Source organism: Hibiscus syriacus, unplaced genomic scaffold (assembly GCF_006381635.1).
Source record: "Hibiscus syriacus cultivar Baekdansim isolate YM2019G1 unplaced genomic scaffold, ASM638163v2 tig00002655_pilon, whole genome shotgun sequence".
NCBI lineage: Eukaryota > Viridiplantae > Streptophyta > Magnoliopsida > Malvales > Malvaceae > Hibiscus > Hibiscus syriacus.
Genome location: NW_024061938.1, coordinates 440,307 through 461,181, shown reverse-complemented (window position 1 = coordinate 461,181; position 20,875 = coordinate 440,307). Strand labels below are relative to the sequence as shown.

The following is a 20,875-nucleotide window of genomic DNA, read 5'->3' as shown; positions in this document are numbered from 1 at the left end:
TTATGATAATGTAATTAGTTGGTTTTGAGACAATTGTTTTTTTTAGGGGACTAGTGACATAAGATTTTACATAAGAAGCTCAAGGACTAGTGACATAATTTCACAATTTTTCTTTGACCGGCAAATAAAAGAGTAAAAAGAGAATGTTGGTTATTTAGGAGACTCGAATCATATAAATGAAATTGTTTACAAATGCTAAACGAACTAAACACGAATACATTAAAAAAAAAACAAACAGACAAACAAGAAGACAATATTAACAATTTAAACGAACATGCACTGAACATTAATAAATTAAAAATAAATGGCTTAATGCAAACATAAATGTTCAAACTATATCGTGCGTAAAGAATTTTTTGCTCAAAGTATGTGCCTAACGTAACCCTATTAAATATTAAATATAAATATAAAAAGGGACTAAAATTATATTTTGACCCTTCGTAAACGTAATAAACAAAAGGGTAAGCTACACATTTAATACCTAAATTATCAGTTTTGATTCGTTTTAGTGTTTAAACTTTCAATTTTTTTCAAAACCATACCTAAAGTTTAGTTATTGTTTCATTTTAGTACATGTCATTAAGTTTTGAAAAAAATGAAAGTCTAGGTACCAAAACACATTTAATACCTAAATCATACTTAAGTTTTGAAAAAAAAATTTAAGTACTAAAACGGATAAAAAATGATAATTTAGGTACTAAACACATTAAATTTTTAACGAATGATATTAAAATGAAATAAAAAGTAAACTTTAGGTATTATTTTAAAAATTTTGAAAATTTATGTACTAAAATAGACTAAAATAATAGTTTATGTTCTAAATTCGTAGTTTATTCTAATGATTAAATGTGAACCCGATTCAATCCAAACTTACATCTCCATCTTCTAATCCCTACATAAACCTCCCGTCTCTGAAACTCTCTTCTTCTCCGTTGTTGCAGGCTACCAATTTTTTTCCTTTCCAAAATTATCCTCAAACATTTCAAAATGGCCACCAAATTTCCACTATTTTATCAATAACAGGCTCCCTTTAGCTTTGCCAATCTTCACTCTTTCAATGGACTCCATCTTCACTTCACCATGCCTCTCTCAACTCTCCCCTCCAAATTTCAGAACCAGGTACCTTTTCAGAACCCATAAGTTTATTAAGAAGCCCGCCAAAACCCTCTCCATTAAGCTCAATTTTAAAGCTTTTGCCTTCCAAGGAAGCCCCAGAAGCTCCAAACCTGTAAAAAACCAAAACTTGATGGTACCCAGAGGGAGAGATTTGGAAAAAGAAGTCAAAGCCTCATCTGGGTTTTCTTCATTTCAATATTTAGTTAAGACTTTGTCTTTTACTTTGCTTTGTTTTGCAATTGGGTTGTCAAATTTCAGTCCAAATGGGGAGTTTAAAGGTGTAGCGATGGCTGCAGTGGTAGAAAAACTGAGTGTGAGGGGGAAAAAGGAAGAAAAGGAAGAGACTTCGAGTAAATATGAACACCGGTTTTCGGATTATACAAAGAGGTTGTTAGAGGTGGTTTCGGGGTTGTTGAGGAGAATAGAGGAGGTTAGAAATGGAAATGGTGATGTTAAGGATGTTGGAGAATTGTTGAAAGCTGTGAAACTGAAGAAAGAGGAGTTGCAAGGGGAGATAATGAGAGGGTTGTATGGGGAATTAAGGGAGTTGAGGAGGGAGAAAATGGAGTTAGAGAAAAGAGCTGATAAGATAGTGGATGAAGTTCTGAAAGTGGAAAGTGAGAAGGAGAAGGAGAAGGAGAAGGGGAAAAGGAAGGGGAAGGGTGGGAGAGGAAGGAAGGTGAAAGAGAAAGGACCAGATACAGTGGAAAAGTCGGAAGAGGGGATAGAGAAAATGGAGGAGGAATATAATGGGATATGGGAGAGAATCGAGGAGATTGAGGATGATATTTTGAGGAGAGAAACTGCGGCACTGAGTATTGGTGTGAGGGAGCTTTGTTTTATTGAGAGAGAGTGTGAGGAGTTGGTGCAACGGTTTAATAACCAAATGAGGAGGAAGGAGCTATTCGAGAGGTAAAACTTTGCTATATTTTATTATATACTTGTGTATGTTGTTCTTGATCTATTGGAGTTCGATCTGAATTGATTTTGCTCGAGTAACATTATAGAATTTTTAGTGTGTCCTGTAATCTGTATTATGGCATGCGCTATCATGATACTGCTCTCATGGTTGATCACTCTATCTTGTTTCTTTTGTTCTCCTTCATTCTTCAAGTTATCTCATTTCCTATTCTAAATGCAATTATTTGTTTATCTAAAAGTTTATTTTCTTTATCTTACAAAGAGAAAATAGCAATTTCCCCTTAAATATGTAATATCTGAGATATTATATCGATACTTGCCAACATTTTTTACTTTGATGATGCGGATGATTTCTAATTTTAGCTTCCAACAGTTTTGGCATACTCTGCCCTGATGGTGATTTTGATATATGGACCATTTTAGTCTTTCTAAATTATTGTATAATTTACATGAGTAGACGAGTCTATGTTCTCCCTTTTGAAATCTAATTTCAATTTGAAAATGTTTTTGTTAGATAACTCATCTCCTTACTTAAAGTATTGGGGTTTGTGGTTGCAGTCTGCCAAAAAGTCCTATTACCAATCTTTCAAGGTCTGAAATTCGAGATGAACTTAAAATGGCACAAAGAAAGCTCTTTGAACAGATGATTTTGCCTAGTGTTGTGGATGCTGAAGATCTTGGGGCATTCTTTAATCAAGATTCTATGGATTTTGCTTTACGCATAAAACAATGTCTTAAAGATTCTAGGCAGATGCAGAAGAATGTGGAATCTCGTGTAAGAAGAAGGATGAGAAAATTTGGCAGTGAAAAGCGTTTTGTTGTAAAAACGCCTGAGAATGAAGTTGTGAAAGGATTTCCAGAAGTTGAATTGAAGTGGATGTTTGGAGATAAGGAAGTTGTTGTTCCTAAAGCTGTTAGTCTACATTTGCACCATGGCTGGAAGAAGTGGCGTGAAGAAGCTAAAGCGGACCTGAAAAGATGCCTGTTGGAAGATTCTGATTTTGGCAAACAATATGTAGCTCAAAGACAGGTAGCATTTCCCTTGACAGGAAGTTCGTTTTATGGAGATATTTTTTAACTTTACACTCATTTTAGAAAGTAAAATGGGGAGAATGCAATGTTACTGTTACAAAAGTTCAATTATTTTATCCTTAAGATCTTGAAGGTCATTGATCTGAAGGTGTATATTTAATCGTCACATATCATAACACTTATTTTCCACATATTGAAGAAAAGACCTATTATGAGGCTATTTTGAGTATGCCATGTTGTTCCTTATATATAATTCTTTTATGGCAGGAACGAATTCTCTTGGATCGAGATAGAGTGGTTGCAAAGACTTGGTACAATGAAGAGAGAAGTAGGTGGGAAATGGATCCAATGGCTGTTCCTTATGCAGTTTCTAAGAAGTTAGTAGAGTATGCTCGAATCAGGCATGACTGGGCTGTGATGTATATTGCACTAAAAGGGGATGATAAGGAATATTTTGTTGACATCAAGGTTATATGAGCACAAAAACCTTTCTAATGATTCACTGAGCCATTATTGTTATGCTTAATGTTTTCCTTTTCCCTTCTCTTTTGACACCAGGAATTTGACATGCTATATGAGAACTTTGGAGGATTTGATGGGTTATACCTGAAAATGCTTGCTTGCGGCATCCCAACTGCTGTTCAATTGATGTATATCCCTTTCTCGGAGTTGGATTTTCGTCAACAGTTTCTCTTGACAACAAGGCTGGTTCATCAATGCTTAACTGGGTTATGGAAGACAAAATTTGTATCACATGGAAAAGATTGGGTTTATGAGAAAATTAGAAATATAAATGACGATATAATGATGGTTATTGTATTTCCACTCATTGAATCTATCATTCCTTACCCGGTATGAATTCTGTTAGTGCCTCCATGGAGTTTCAGAAAATAGTTTCTAATTTCTTTCATTGCTTATATTTTTCTAAAAATTCTGCATTGCCATGGTTATAGGTTAGGTTGCAGTTGGGGATGGCATGGCCAGAAGAAATAGGTCAATCTGTTGCCTCCACGTGGTATTTGAAATGGCAGTCTGAAGCAGAAATGAATTTCAAGTCCAGAAAGACAGATGACTTTAATTGGTTTCTTTGGTTTCTCATTAGAACCACTATCTATGGGTTTATTTTGTATCATGCATTCCGTTTCCTTAGAAGAAAAGTTCCAAGAGTTCTTGGTTATGGACCCATACGTAGAGATCCAAACATGAGAAAACTGCGGAGAGTGGTATTATTTACTTTCCTTTTTTTTAATGTTGCCTTTTAACTGTATTCCAATTTTTTATTGTTATACCTACAGTTTTCTTGAGGGTGCAAGTTCATGCAATGGTGTTTTGGTGGAGGCTTTGTTGTGGCTTAGTTTAGGCATATATCTTCTCTACACTGGAGTTTTTAGGTGCAGCTTACTAGTTTTAAGATTGTTTATATGTTACCTTGCAGAAAGGCTATTTCAGTTATAGGCTGAGGAAGATCAAAAGTAAGAAGAAGGCAGGCATTGATCCCATAAGAACTGCTTTTGATGGAATGAAGGTTCAATTCTGACACAAAAGTTTACATATTCAATGATTGAAGTTTTCTATGAGATTATTTTAAAGTTTGTTTTGGCTTGCAGAGAGTGAAAAATCCTCCAATTCCCTTGAAGGACTTTGCTAGCATTGAGTCTATGAGAGAGGAAATCAATGAAGTAGTTGCATTTCTCCAGAACCCTGATGCATTCGAAGAAATGGGTGCCCGTGCACCTAGGGTATGTTATTCCTAAAATGACACATATCCTGCTGTATTTTTATTACCTTTCTTTTTATGTATCATTTTGGAGTTGGACTTTCTTGTTTCCTTTTTTTTGACTCATGTTGAAGCTTAGAATGAAACTATGGTTTATAAAAAGAATGATGGTTTTAACATTGGGAGAGCAAATAAGAGAGGAGCAATAAATATTGGAATGAGAATGGTGGTCTTGCTCCTTTAGGCTAGTTACAGACATGTTGCCATCTCCTCTCTGCTGAGAAGGGGAGAAGGATATGTTGCAGGTCACTCTTTTGCTTTCCGGGTTCTTTTTGTTATGAGGTTCTTACAACCATTAAACAGGGTGAAATTCCTTTTTTGTTCTCATGTTCTAAATTTGTTATTGGGGCCTTCCGCTGCAGTGGTAATCACAGTCATTAAAGGAGCTGTTTATACTTGGGTGGGTTTTGCAGTGCGTCACATTTTATGGAAGAGCATCAATCAGTTGGAAAGAATATTGTGCGATCAATGTCATGAATATAATATCTGTCTATTTTATATTTTTCTGAGGCTGATAATGTGAGTTGAAACAGTTTGAATTCAACCATAAATAAGTTGCATTTAACTTGTTAACATGAGCTTGTATATTCAGTATGGACAAGGTCAAGGTAATCTGTTGTTATAATGCAGGGAGTTCTTATTGTTGGAGAGAGAGGAACAGGGAAAACGTCTCTTGCACTAGCCATAGCTGCTGAGGCAAGGGTTCCAGTTGTCAATGTTGAAGCCCAACAGTTGGAGGCTGGGCTGTGGGTTGGCCAAAGTGCATCAAATGTTAGGGAACTTTTTCAGACAGCAAGGGATTTGGTAGTCCTCTATGAGCCTTAATGTTGATTTTCAGTTTTTTCTGATTTGCTAGAAATTAAATAAATTTTATTGGCAAGTGGTTCTAATTCTAGGTCTCTACTGGACTAGTAAGTTATAGAAGTGGAATGATGGTGATGTTTTGGTTGTTCATTTATTTCCAATCTCCCTTGGATCTACCTCCATTTTCCCTCTAAACTTGGTTCAATTTTCTAATGGCAATGTTTCACTATGTTCAACTTACTTTTCATAATCATGCTTGTATGATCTAAATTGTTCTTACTGTCGTGCAATTTTTTTAATGTGTTTGTCCTTGTTTATCCTTGGACCTGTGCTAGTTGACCAAACCATTTAACTATATTTCCGACAACATGTGATTTTGTTTTTGCAATTTGTTTTTCATTGTATTTTCAGCTTTCTAGTTCTGTACCTTTTCTGTTTATACTTTAAAGATGTAAACGTTCTTTTGAATTGAAAACGTTCTTTTGAATTGAAAACCTGTAACAGTTGTAGTTTTTATAACTATTCTAGTTTTGGTTCTTGAATAATTTCTTTTCAGTTGTGTTTGTATGGTATATTGAATTTGCTGTCCTTGGGAGGACTGTATACACATTTTAACCTTATATTGTCAAATCTTTGCTGACCTGTTTAATCCCCTTTTCTAGGCACCTGTAATTATATTTGTGGAGGATTTTGATCTCTTTGCTGGTGTTCGTGGAAAATTTATCCACACAAAAAAGCAGGACCATGAGGCCTTCATCAATCAACTTCTGGTGGAACTTGATGGGTAATATACTGTTTCCCTTTTGTTTATATGGTTCACAGGCACTAAATTCCTATTTATGCATTAGTCAAGCGCTTATGAGATAAATGACTTGCACATGATAACTGATTGGGTATTCTAGTAGCCAAACAATGCTTTAATAATTTGATCATTTTGGTTCTAAGTTACTTCTGCCTGTGTATCTGCTGGTGGAAGGAATCTATCCTTGAATGTAATTTATGGAGTTTTTCTATAAAGATTGGGCAATGAGATACAATTTTTTTTCTTACGGAAGGCGGAAGGCCTGGTTTCCTACCTCTGTTGGAAGCCTTCAAACAGTGTTGCCGAGCTGCCTGTTTTTGTGATCTTTCATCCTTTTTTTCTCCTGTAATGGTTGTGTTTATGTAATTTCAATACCAAGTAAAGTCTTATTAACAAAAGTGGTAAGGTCTTTTTATTTTTCTAACACGCTGTGAACCTTTTGCAGGTTTGAGAAACAGGATGGGGTTGTTTTGATGGCTACTACTAGAAATATCAAGCAAATTGATGAGGCTTTACAACGGCCTGGTCGTATGGACAGAGTATTTCATCTTCAAAGGCCAACTCAAGCAGAAAGGGAGGGGATACTACAGATTGCTGCAAAAGAAACCATGGATGAGGAGTTTATTGATATGGTAGACTGGAAAAAGGTAGTTTCTGACCTTTCTTTTGAAGTTCCATTTTCAAGTTTATGCGTGGGAAAAAACTAGCATCCAAACCATATTCATCTATAAACGTTATAAACCCTAACACCTTTTTCTTCATTTCTAATATCCCCTAAAACAAAACGGCATTTCTAACAAAATAACAGAAAGTTCACTTAAAATCTAAGCAAAAAAGAGAGAAATATGAGAGAGAGTGTCAGGAAAGAAGAGAGAGAAAAAGGAATAGGCCAGTCTTCCTCCGGCGGGAGTTGGACTGTATTCGTTGACAACCTGAGTAAGAGAGTCACTAGGAGTGAGCTAAGAAACATATTTATCGATCAGGGTCAGGTGGTGAGAATTTTCATACCAAATGTGGTGAACAGGCCAAAGTATAAATCTTTCACTTTTGCCTTCGTTCAGTTTGGTAATGAAACAGAGATGAGGAATGCAGTTGAAAATATTAACGGGTTGTGGATAGATGGGAGGAAAATTTACGTTGGAGTTGCAAAGTACCAGAGTGTTCGACCAAGGGTTGCTGGTTCTTCTCGTCTTTCAGTTGGTGTCCAGGAAAAGGTTATATTTGATAAAGCTAATCCAAGTTCGAAGGCTGTGATTCTGAGCAGATTAAGAGATGATAGATCATACAAAGATGTCTTGGTGTCGTGCAGTTCGCAAAAGACTGAGTCGGAGCATATAGGAAAAAGTTACGAAAGACTAGACAGGGGAAGAGGGATGAAGAAGAAGAAGAATATTTGGGAAATGCATATTCCTACTGAAAATTCAAGTTGGGTGAAAAGATCTCTAACGGGTATTGTGAAACATTCCTTTGAGTTGGAGTTGGTTCAAAAAGGTTTGGCTAGTGATGGTTTTGAAGTTCAAATTGCGAGCTGGGGATATGTTTGGAACTCTTGTGTTATAACGTTCAAATCAGAGGAATTGATGAAGGATGTGTGGTCAAATAAGAGTAAGGAGTTATGGTTCTGGTTCGATCGGTTGGCACCGCTGTTGAATGAAGGTGGAGTGCCTATGGCTTATTGTTTGGTGGAGCTGTTCGGTGTCCCTCTGTTATGTTGGCAAGAGAATTTCTTACAGAAGTTAGCTGGAAGGTGGGGTTCAGTGGAGGTCATCCAGAATTCGACTCTAACAAGGGAAGATCTCTCGATGGTGAGAATTTTGCTTAGGGTGGAAAGTCCCTTTGACGTCCCGAAAGTGTTTACTCTAGGTTCCTACGGAAGATCATATAAGGTGACTTCTAAGTTGGGATCTACTTCCCAGGTTTCAAACTTCTTTCATGGCATCTCGCCGGATAAATTTTCCGACGATAGAGTCACAGTCGTAGAGTCGTCAGAGGAGGAAGACGATAGTATACGTTCGTCAGACATGGCAGGTCCAGGTCAGCTTGATGTGGAAGATCGGCAGAAAGTGGACTTATGGATTGATCAGGGATTTCCTGTCGGGGTTGGTGCAGCAGGTGAAGAAAATCAGTTTTCAAAAAGAAGCTTGGCAGGGAAAGACATTAATGAAGTTGTGTCAGAAGGTCACAATTTGGGGAGTAGTAAAAAGGGAGATTATGCTGGGCTGGGTTTAAGAAATAAGGGGGATTATAAAGATAGTTTGCAAGCCCTTTCAGACAGGAGCAGTGAGCCTTTTTCTCCTATCTTGAGACTAGTTTCGGCTGGGCCAGCAGTCAAATTCATTGGGCCCGGAAATGCTAATCAAAAGCAAATTCATAATGTTTCTAACAGCTCTGGGGATGGAGACAAAGACAGAGGCAGTCAAGGCTTATGGTCTGAGGCCGGTTTTAAGGATACAACAGGTATGGATGGTGAAGTGGGGTTTGCTGAAGGCTTAAAGTTGTCATGTTTTAGAGCTGGTTCGCCAACTCGTTCTGCTAGTCATATTTCTTGGAAGAGTGCCCCGGTTGGGAGAAAGCTAATTAAGAGTCATAAGAGATTTTATAGCAGGTCCAGAGAAAGAAAAATTTGGTTGGATGAGCCAGGAAGGGTTTCTAGTTTAAGGTTGGGTAGGTTTCCTATCTCAAGTGGTTTTCATTCTAAAAGTCCAGAGGCGGCTGGGTTGGCTGAAGGGGTTTGTGTTGATCAAAGAGGCAAGCGCTCTTACAGGAGAATGAAAAGATCCCTCACTAGGGATGCTCTAGACCATGCTAGTGTGACTACAGTATCCACATAAACATTCTCAGGGCTGTTGGAGGAAGCGATTGCTACTTGGGAGATAAGCAGGATGCTGGGCATTTCTTTCAAGGAAGGGAAGAATGCTTTTCTACAAAAAATTATGGATTTGGAGAAAGGTTTGAGTCAGGCTAGCTAAGTCCTAAGATGGATTCTGGGATTGCTTTGGTATTTTTTATAATTGAATATGATGACAAAACTCATTATCTTGTCCTGGAATGTTAGGGGGCTGGGCAAAAAGGAAAAACAGAGAGCTGTTCAGAAGTTATCCTCGGAGAAAAAACCAATGTTTCTTTTTCTCCAAGAGACAAAACTTGAGATTTTACCAAGCTCATTTTTAAGAAGAAGTGGGTTGAATAAGTTGCAGGGGTTCGTTGTGTCTCCAGCAGTTGGTTCTTCAGGAGGCTTATTTAGTTGTTGGGATGATAGTTGTTTTGAGTTAGAAGACCAGTTTATCCATAGGAGGTTTATTGTTGTTTTTGGGAAGTTCAAATTCAATCAATTTAGGTGTGGGTTCATTAATGTTTATGGCTCGTCTGTGGAAGAAGAGAAGGCCAGTTTCTTTGAATAATTGGGACAGTTTTTAAATGGGTACAGTTTGCCTTTATATGTGGGAGGGGATTTCAATGCTTACTTAACAGAGGAGGAGAAGGATGGCAGGTCTCAAAATAGAAATTCAATGGATATTTTCACTCTGTTCATTCAGCAAACGGGGATGATCGACTTACCTTTAATAGGGGGGAATTATACATGGAGCAGTAATCGGGATTGCCCCACTGTTATTAGGCTGGATAGGTTTCTGGTTAATGTCAGCTTCCTTTCTAAGTTTTCTGATATTACCCAATCGCTGTTGACAAAGTCCATTTCTGATCATAATGCTATTATTTTGGAGAGTGGGGAAGACAATTGGGGCAAGAGGCCGTTTAGGCTGTTTAGTTATTTGATGACTGAGGACGGCTTCCAAGAGAAAGTTGCAGAGTCTATTAATGAGTTCAAGAGGGTCAGAAAAAAAGCAGGAATTCTGAGCATTCTTAGAGACACTAAGTTTGCTATAAAGACTTGGTCTGGAAATAGGAATCAATTTCCTAGTAAACAGATTTCTGCTATTGAAGACAAGATCCATCACCTAGAGAACTCTCTTCAGAAGAATCGAATTTCAGGAGTTATTGATAGTTCATCAGAGCTGAAGTTACTGAGGGATGAGCTTTGGAGACTTTACAGAATTGAGGAGCAAATCTGGTTTCAAAATTCAAGAGAGAAGTGGGTTAAAGATGGTGATCGGAATTCTAAATTTTTTCACACTTGTGCTTCCATTAGGAGGCGGAGGAACGCTCTAAATGCTATTTGTGTAGATGGGGTTATTATCAGGGACCCGGTCCGGTTAAAGTCTGCTGTCAAAGAGCATTTTTTCAAAGCTTTCAATAGCCGCACTACCTTGGAAGTGGAGGATATTAAGTTAAATTTCTCAAGAATTTCAATGGAGCAGAGTCTTATGCTAGAAAAGGAGTTTACGGAAGGCGAAATTTTGGAAGCCTTGAATTCGTGTGATAGTAACAAAGCTCCGGGTCCGGATGGGCTGAGTATGGGTTTTTTCAAAAAATTTTGGTCTTCATTGAAAGGTGATATTATGAATTTTTTCAATAACTTTTACTTGGGAAAGGATTGGGAGCATGACATTAATCATTCGTTCATAACTCTAATTCCAAAGGGCTCTAATATTGGGGGTTTAGATGATTTCAGACCAATTAGCCTAGTAGGTGGGATGTACAAGATTCTTTCCAAGTGCCTTTCGAGAAGGTTGAGGTGTTGCATGGATGATGTTGTTAGTGATTCACAATTTGCCTTCACTCAGGGTAGACAAATCTTGGATTGTTCTTTCATCGCTAATGAAGGTATTGATTTGTGGAGGAAGAAAGGATTGAAGGGTTGTGTGTTGAAGGTGGATTTCAAGAAGGCCTACGATACGGTAGATTGGGATATTTTATTTAAAGTTATGGTTAGAATGGGATTCGGATTAAAATGGTGTGGCTGGATTCGGAAATGTGTGTCAACTGCCTCGGTTTCAGTGCTAGTTAATGGGGTTCCTACGGATGAATTTCCTATGGCTAGAGGTCTTAGACAAGGGTGCTCCTTGTCACCATTGTTGTTTAATTTCATTGGTGAGTTACTTAATCTACTGATTAGGAAAGCAGTATCTTCGGGCCTGTTCAGTGGTTTGATTGTTGGCAAGGATGATACAGCTCTTAATTTGTCACATTTGCAATTCGCAGATGATCTCATTATCTTCTGTATGGCTTCGAAGACACAGATTCTAAATGTCAAGAGGGTCTTACGGGTCTTTGAAGTCATTTCAGGACTGCAATTAAACCTCACTAAGTGTAGATTATTTGGGATTAATATCAGTGAGGAAGAGGTGTTGCAGTGGGCTAATACTATTGGTTGTGTAGTGGGACATTTTCCTTCGGAATATTTGGGATTACCGCTTGGTGCTAAGAGAAATTCTATAGCGTTGTGGGATCCGATAGTGCAGAAATTTAACAAGAAGCTAGCCAGCTGGAAGGCGAGGACTCTGTCTGTGGCAGGAAGATTAGTGTTATTAAAGGCTGTTTTATGCTCATTACCCACCTATTTCATGTCCCTGTTTAAAATACCCTCTTCCGTGATTGTTAAGCTAAACTCCATTATGGCCAGTTTTCTATGGGGAGGAGGGGCAGAGGTTAAAAAAATCCATTGGATAAACTGGTCGACAGTATGCTCTGCAAAAAGTGCGGGTGGTCTAGGAGTTCTAGATCTTAATTACATGAATAGAGCACTCCTAGGAAAGTGGTCTTGGAGGTTTGCGAATGATAGAGGGTCAGTGTGGAAAAAGGTTATTTGTAGTAAGTATAATCTGGACCCTAGTTTGTTGATGTTCAAGGAAAAACTACCTGCTTTTTCTTCTTGGATTTGGAAATCGATAGTCAATAATCATTTCAAAGATGACCAGTTCGGAGCTAAATTTCGAAGTGTATTAGATGTTCGAGTAGGCAGTGGGGACAAAATTAGTTTCTGGTCTGATAATTGGGCGACTGTTTCCCCTCTTAAAGAGGTCTTCCCCAGATTATTTGTTCTGTCTGTAAATAAAAATGGGAAGTTAAAAGAGTTTGGTGAGTTCAAGTCCTCAGTTTGGTGTTGGCATGTTCAATTGAGAAGGAGTTTGAGTGACTGGGAACTGGTTCAATTCTGCGATCGGGATGACCTTAATTCACAATATACCTCTGTCCAAGGATCTGTCTGATGGGTGGGTTTGGAGAGGAAACGGGGATGGGATCTATTCTGTTAAGACCAGTGTTAAAGCTTGCAGTCCTGTTTTGTCAGCTGATTCTTTTTGGATGAAATTCATTTGGAGGGGTTTGGTGCCTCCCAGAGTGGAGGTCTTTTTGTGGCAGGTTGTGCATCATAGACTGCCAGTAAAACAGGAACTACAAAGGAGAGGAGTTTCAGCTGTTATAGATGTGTCATGTCCCCTTTGTAAAAAAGAGGTTGAATCCTCTTTGCATTTATTTTTTACTTGCCTTGTGGCATGGGCATTGTGGATGAAATTTTTGAAATTGTGGGGTGTTAGTTCGGTTTTGCAGGCCAATGCTCAAAGTTTTCTGATAGCTTGGGAGCATTTGGTTCCTAATTCTAGAATTTGGTCATATATTCCAGGTGTGGTGCTATGGACTATATGGAAATATAGGAATGACATTGTGTTTGATGGGGGTAGGCTCGATCAGATCGATCTGTTTTTTATGGCAAGATGTAGGCTGGCGACCTGGTTCATAACGAATACCAAGGATGTCTCTATTCTAAAAGACTCTCTCATCTCTGATCCTACTATTGGGGATTATTGCTCTAAGTCAAGGTGTTCGATCATTGAAATTGTGTCTTGGTCTCCTCCTCCAAAGGGTTTTATTAAACTTAATGTGGATGCAGCAGTGAATGGTGATTGGAGGAAGAGTGGTGTTGGGGGAATTCTTAGAGATGAGGATGGCTCGGTGATGGGCTCTTTTCAAGAGCCTTCTGGTCCAGGTCCTCCGGCGCTGATTGAGTTGTTGGCAGTTAAGAGGGGCCTAATTTTTTTTGAGCCGTTTCATCAGCAGATGAAGGAACGTTTATTGATTGAATTGACAGTAAGCTTGCAGTAGAGTGGGTCAAGAATTTTGAGCTCTGTCCCGGTGTATACTCTAATTTAGTAAAAGATATTGTTACTAAGTTAAGGGAGTTGAATGGTATTATTAGATGGGTTGCTAGGTCAGCCAATGTTGAGGCTGATAGTTTAGCCAAAGCTGGTATTGGCTAGTTTTACATTTGTGATTTGCTTTTGTAGTCTTTGGGTTGGATTATGTACAGGGAGTGTTTATGTGTTGTTGTTAAACATTATGTATATTGTGGTTTTTAATGAATCCTAAGGCACTCTTTTCCTCCTTCCGCTGATTGAGAAACACTTAGTGTTCCATTAATCATGAAGGGGGTTTTTAACGAGGCCTACATTCCTATCAAAAAAAAAGTTTATGCGTGGCTTTAAGCTGTTATATCATTATCATACTTCTTCTCAACCTTTGCCACCCAAATGAGCAATTGCTATTCTTATTTATGTACCACTTTTATTATATGAATCTTTTAACCATCATTGCTAATCTCTCTATTTTGCCTGTCTACATATATTTGCTTCCTGCTTTTATTATTGTTGTTAATGTTTTTTTTAAATTTAAACTATGACACTGCTAGTATGCTTTTAAATCATGATCCTTCTATTTCTTTAGGTTGCTGAGAAGACTGCCCTTTTGCGGCCTATAGAACTTAAACTTGTTCCTGTTGCCTTGGAAGGTAGTGCATTTAGAAGCAAGTTTCTTGACACAGATGAACTTATGACCTACTGTAGTTGGTTTGCGGTAAGAAATGACTTCTATTGTTATTTTGTGGTAACTAGGAAGTTGAAATGTTTTAGTACATAAGCATCTATAATACTTCTGTTGCCCTTTTTTGTTATCTTACAATCCCTTACGAGGACCTTATGTTATGGGTGTTAATACCATACCAGGTCAATGTAATCTCATTAATGGACCTGTTTCCTTCTTCCTGATATTTGAAGAGTCGCTTAAGTGTTTTTTGTTCAGTTTACTCGTACTAATCTCTCCTTTGAATTTCACGTTGAACTAATCCATATTAATTGGTGGTAAATTCATGTTTTTTATATTAAATAATTTTAACCAAATTATTTAAGTTTAATTTGTACTACTTTTGCAGACTTTCAGCAGCATAATCCCAAAATGGATGCGGAAAACCAAAATTGTCAAGCAAATTAGCCAAATGCTGGTGAATCACCTTGGACTAAATTTGACCAAAGATGATCTGCAGAATGTGGTTGATTTAATGGAGCCATATGGTCAGATAAGCAATGGAATAGAATATCTAAATCCTCCCCTTGATGTCAGTAACTAACTTTCTTATCATTTTAAGTATTAAAGTCCATTGCTATTAATAATTTTCTGTTAGATTCTTTTTTATTGAAAAATAATTTCTGGTGCTAGTCTCAGATTCTTAAATTTTATAGAATGCCAATAAAGGGCTTGCTGGATGAAATTTGGCAATGAATTAAATCACAAGACTGTAAATGAGTACTTGTTTCTCATGAATGGTCAGTGGATGTGTTAGGCGAATGGCATTCTTTGGTAGTTTGACTGTTTGAGGTTATAAATCTTTGTATTAATCTTTTGTACTCGTGCACTCACAATAATACAGTAATTATTGACCTACTTATTTCATGAAAGTTTTTTAATGTCAGTGTGGTTGTTTGTAGTGGACAAGAGAGACTAAGTTCCCACATGCTGTCTGGGCTGCTGGCCGTGCTCTCATAGCACTACTTCTACCAAATTTTGATGTTGTGGATAATCTATGGCTTGAGCCTTGTTCCTGGGAGGTTAGCATTTCTAAATTCTCCAGATTGCATTTCTGAAGTATTTTTGTAAGTGCTATTATCTTTAAGGAGTCTATGACTATGGTGCTACCATTGTGCTTCAATGCTTAATTTAAAACTGCAGGTGGGCTGTTACCGCTTTATTTATTTATTAGGAGTAAACTAAAGTTGCTGGTACTTCTGTTAGTTTTTGCTTGATTTTTAGTCTGTTGAATTTAACTGTAGCCGAAGTAAAATATAGTTCTTACCTATCATTTTTACAATATCAATAGCAGCATTACATTCTGAGTATACATCCTAATCTAAATTTTGAACTTGCAATGTGTGTATTATTGGCATGAAATGCATGCATGAAGATGATTCAGTTCAATAAGGATGGATAAGGAATTACTGAATCACATATGAGCCATGGCTAGTTATTTTATATTGTCTGTCAGCTCATCCTTTTATTTAAACTTTTATATTTATCAATTTGCAGTGCTTTTGCATGTGCAATATGTGAATCTATAATTCTTGCATAATTTACTGGCCTAAAGATGTCAGTATTCAACCTGTTCTTGGGGAAGGATGAATATAGGAGAACTAATTAACTCTCTTCATCTTTCAGGGAATTGGATGTACAAAGATTACCAAAGCAAGAAATGAAGGGTCTATGTATGGCAATGCAGAGTCAAGGTCTTACCTTGAAAAGAAGCTTGTATTCTGCTTTGGGTCACATATTGCAGCCCAACAGCTTCTGCCTTTTGGAGAAGAAAATTTACTTTCTGCATCAGAACTAAAGCAGGCTCAGGAGGTTGATATAATCCTGTTCTTACTGTTTCATATGTGCAAGTATAATAACCTTGTCAAGGCTTAGGAGAATTCGAAACAATTTTCATTTGAGTTACTTCCATGAAAATTGCAACAGATAGCAACAAGGATGGTGATTCAGTATGGATGGGGTCCTGATGATAGTCCTGCAGTCTACTACAGTACTAATGCGGTACACTATATTTCCTTATAGATCCAAATACTGAAACAATTGCTCATGGTTCATTTTTAAATTCTGGAATGATGTGTTGTATTGATATATGCTGCAACTACTCTGGTGGTCGTGTATGTACACTTGGACATTTGCTGTTTTCCTTTCTGATAGCATTACAATTTTTTTTTCCATATAGTTAATTCTTACTGTATGTTGGCCCTTTTAATACTTAAGCATGCACTTTATTATTTATTATTCTTTTGAAGGCAAGTGTGCACTCTATTATTATCAATGTGATAAAGGGATTACTGATGCTGTTGCTTTAGTAATATGTAATTCTTCTTTTGGCCCGAATGGATTTTTTATACTGGACTTTCCTTCATTGGTATTAGGTTACGGCTTTGAGCATGGGAAACAATCATGAGTTCGAGATGGCTACTAAAGTTGAAAAGGTACATGACGAGATGGCTACTAATAATTGAGGTTGATTTAATATATATTTTGCAATGATGTTTTTTTATTGAATCTCTATAAAAAGATGCTTATAATTCCTGCAGATTTACGATTTAGCATATGAGAAGGCAAGGGATATGCTTAAGAAAAATCATCGAGTTCTTGAAAAGATTGTGGAAGAGTTGCTTGAGTTTGAAATATTGACTGGAAAGGTAAAGCGATTAGGTTTAAATCGTTTAAATTAAATTGTAATACAATTCTTCAGAACTTGGCTTTTCTCTTTTATGGCCTCCACTTTCATTTTATAAACTTATACAAGGAAATTTGAACTTTACGAGTGTTGTCGTAACTCGTAACTGACTTGAGGCTTTATTGAAGTTGTCATCTACTTATGTTGCAATTTTATGGTTGGAAAACTTGGAATAGTCAGTTAGTTATAATAAAAAACTGTGGGAGTAAAACGTGGTCTTCTGTTGTCCCTGGTATTGCATTGACAAAAGACTGTTAGACTTGCATTGTGAAACCATGTTTAAATATTTAATGTTTGGTGCTTTTTTTACCTCTTTAGGGGAAGTGTAGAATATCTTAGAGAGTTTGGCTTGCCATTGTGATTGAATTTGTTTGGTCCGAACATTTTTCGGGAATCACAAGTTCTGTTAACTTCACTGGTCCTTTTTTTTGCAGGACTTGGAAAGAATATTAAATGAAAATGGGGGTCTCCGAGATAAGGAGCCTTTTTTCTTATCGCACGTCGACTATAACGAGGTATACTGTGAACATTTAATTGTTAAGGACTAATTTTAGTCGTACAAAGTTTTTAGAATTTGTGATGGAATCGGAGTCCATATTGATGAGGACTATGAAAATTTACACTTCAAAGTTAACTAAAGCACTGAGTGTTTTTATCTGTTATTATTTTCCAGCCATTGTCTAGCAGTTTTCTTGATGAAGGGAGTGCATCAGGAGCTACTACTTTTCTCGATATTGCGGCGTAGGAGAAAGAGAACATCCGGCTCTGACATTCATACCTCAAAGGCGAGAAGTGAAAACGATTTTCATCTTTTGAGCTTAGGAAACAAAAGTAGTTGTACGGAGGGGTAACGTTCTTCGGATTGAGAAGAGGTGCCATATTTTTTCTTCTCAACCGGTTTTTTTAACTGTTCTGGATTAAAAGCTCGGTAATAATTCAGGTAATTGTTTCCCCAACATTCTTATCAAAACGAAACATGTCTTGAGGAATATTTTGTGCTCAAATGTTCCAACTTTAGATTACTTATGCATATAATGTAGTACATTCACATATACGTACTATTATATATGCAATCTCTTTGATGTTATAGAGGCAGAGTAATCAAATATTATCTAGTTTAAGTTTATTATGCATTTTGTAAAAGATTAAAATACTTTTATTCAATAGGATTTCTGATTTTATATGAACATTTATCTCTTCGTTGCCTGCGTGGTTGCAACTGAGCCTGCTTTTCAAGAAAATCTTACATAAAGAAAGATAATGCCAAATATTAGCCTGAAATTAAAAAATTTACAGAAGCCCTATAACATGTCAGTTGCTAAAGATGGGACCCTCTTTGCTAGAATTGTGACCTCCATTTTGGCATACGCTTTTGCTTCACCAAGCATTGTAATGATGTCTCTAATGGTCTATCTTTGTGGAACTTTGCAGTACAAAGAAGTGCAATCCTGGATTTTATTTTAAGCGGTGAAAACAAATTATCAATAAAAAATATAAAGAAGATACCTATTATATGAGAATTTGAAATTTTCAGTCCCTTGGTGTAATCCTTGGGACAAGTTGCATCTCTTCTTGGACATGCTTGTTGTGGTTGGCTATGGTCGGATCTAGTACTTCATCTAACTATTTTTCTTAACTTTGTTCGAGTCCACTCGACTATATCAACTGATTCTTGGAAAGAAGGATCTAATGTCAGTTTCCCAGATAAAAGCTCTAACAGAACTACACCAAAGCTATAGATGTCGACTACCTTCAGAGTGTACCCATATTCGGTCATAAAACAGGTTTCAACGAAAAACATTGGTTAATGGTTTCTTGTCAAAGAAAACATATTCCTTGTGTACAAAATCATAAACATATCAGGAGCCATATGATCCGACTACCATTGAAATGGTTTCATTATTATGAATCGTCGTCCTTGCCGGACCAAATTCTGCGATTTTTGGCTGGAGATTTGAATCGAGAAGGATGTTGTTGGACTTGATATCTCGTGAATGATGGGGGGAGATTTAGTAGCATCTGAAGAGTAAAATACATGCACAATTAGCTATCCACCTGAAACGGAAATTATCTTTATATGATATAAGGAGATGAGTTTGGTTTCCATCAAATGTCGTTTCTCAATTACGAATGACGTTACCTGGAATAACACTTTGCAAATGACATAATACCTATATTCCTTATGCACTTGGTCATAATGTCTGATTATGTTTCAAAATTACAAATATCACTATAATCACATATTTTAATTTTGGGTAAAGTACACAAATGGTCTGTCGAACTTAGGACGTTGCTTTGTTGAGTTCTTCGACCATTAAAAGATATGAAATAGTTCCTTGATTATAGGGCATTGCTTTGTTGAGTTCCCCAACTATTAAAAATTACAAAATAGTCACTTGACTATTCATATGTTCCAAATTCGTCTATTTTTGCTAAAAAAATTGAGGGCAGTCTGAGCTGAATGCTAACCTGTTGATTGTGATATGATAAAATTTGATCACAAAGTCTCAAACGACTATCATATCTCAATTAACATATTAACGTTTAGCTTAGACTGATATCATTTTTTTTGCGAAAAAAGAAATTTGGAACATATGAATAATCAAATAACCATTTTGTAACTTTTAATAATTGGAGAACTTAACAAAACAATGTCCTATAGTTGAGGAACCATTTGTGTATTATACCTTTTAATTATCAAGTTGAACAAAAATACAATTTGTTGAGTATGAGAGGATTGGCTCATGAAGTTCTTTCGTGCCATTTAAGGCTAGACCCTTGAGTATGATGATATCAAGTGAATGTTCCTTGGCAGTAATCGATGCTTATTGTCACGGACCACGAGCCCACAACCGAGGTTAGCTCATGAAGAGCAGCCCAAGTGGTGTTTTAGACCTTCTAGAAGCCACAAAGACTTAGGTGGCATTTAAATATGTATATAATGCCCATTGTTTTTGGTAGGTATGAGTCAATCTCGACCGTCAATGTAATTAGATCTTAGCCGTTCATTGAGAGGAGTTTTAGCTATAAATAGAGGCCTCCCCTCATTTGTACTCACTCAATTCACTTTGAGAAATCATAAGAGCATTATTTTCTCAAAGCTTTCTTATCTTCATTCTTGTGCTAGTTCTCTTGTCTAGCTTCCGTCGAGATTCTAAGCATCCTTGCTTGGGATATTTTCAGGCTTACTTAGCCGCAATCACTAAGAAGGCGACTAAGGCCGCACGTTCGGAGGCGTCAAAATTCTAAGGGCGTGACAAGTGGTATCAGAGCTAGTTTCGTGATAATGGCACAACAAAACCCAAATGAGGCCCCAATAAGCGAAGTTACTTGTGTTGCCATACCAAAGAAACGAGCAAACTCGAAGGATATGGTGGCCTCGTTCGAACAAAGGGTCAGCAGGTTGGAAGATCGATATAATGAAGTCCAAGAGACTCAAGACTCGGTTGAATCTCGCTTGGAGAATCTAAAGACTGTGGAGGATGTACTTCGTGCAGAAACTCAGACACTCGTCAACAATATGGCAGAGACAGCGGATGAGCGTGCCCGAGGCCTCGAGAGCATGTATTTGGCCATGAGGGTCGAAATAATGCGGGAGGTAAAGGAGCTCAAGAGTGAGCTGCTTGTCTACAAGGCTGCGGTGTTGGATGGAGTGACTGGGGAGGCGCAAGTACCAAGACCCAGGATCGATGTCCCTAAGCTGAAGGAGTTCAAGCGGAGTCGGACTGCCCAAGATGTGGAGAATTTCATATGGGGCATGGAGCAATTCTTTCGTGGCATGGGTATCGAGGATGATACCACCAAGGTAAATGTTGCTTCCAATTATCTTACCGATGTTGCTATGTTATGGTGGCGTCGTAGGTGTTCCGAGAGTGCGAAACCAATCGGGACGTAGGAGGAGTTCGTGGGAGAACTCAATGAGCATTTATATCCTAAGAATGATGTGCTCGAGGCTCGAGCAAAATTGAAGCAATTAAAGCATGAT

The 20,875-nt window shown here is 37.4% G+C and overlaps 1 protein-coding gene across 2 annotated transcripts; it reads left to right on the top strand.

Annotated features, from left to right (window-relative positions):
- The first annotated feature begins 909 nt into the window (after window positions 1-909).
- Window positions 910-17,876, top strand: LOC120148363 (probable inactive ATP-dependent zinc metalloprotease FTSHI 5, chloroplastic). 2 transcript variants are annotated; one of them, XM_039161514.1, is made up of 19 exons: window positions 910-2,028; window positions 2,596-3,067; window positions 3,337-3,537; window positions 3,628-3,921; window positions 4,023-4,292; window positions 4,505-4,594; window positions 4,677-4,808; window positions 5,477-5,650; window positions 6,313-6,434; window positions 6,898-7,099; window positions 14,070-14,198; window positions 14,554-14,736; window positions 15,107-15,226; window positions 15,831-16,016; window positions 16,131-16,205; window positions 16,580-16,639; window positions 16,745-16,852; window positions 17,325-17,405; window positions 17,564-17,876. In XM_039161514.1, the coding sequence occupies exons 1-19, from the start codon at window positions 1,058-1,060 to the stop codon at window positions 17,633-17,635; spliced, it is 3,942 nt and encodes a 1,313-aa protein (XP_039017445.1). In that variant the 5' UTR covers window positions 910-1,057; the 3' UTR covers window positions 17,636-17,876. The 2 variants fall into 2 exon arrangements, 1 of the variants encoding a protein (XP_039017445.1); XR_005518364.1 differs by lacking the exons at window positions 16,131-16,205; window positions 16,580-16,639; window positions 16,745-16,852; window positions 17,325-17,405; window positions 17,564-17,876 and having other exon boundaries at window positions 14,554-14,692; window positions 15,831-15,978.
- The last annotated feature ends 2,999 nt before the right edge of the window (window positions 17,877-20,875 follow it).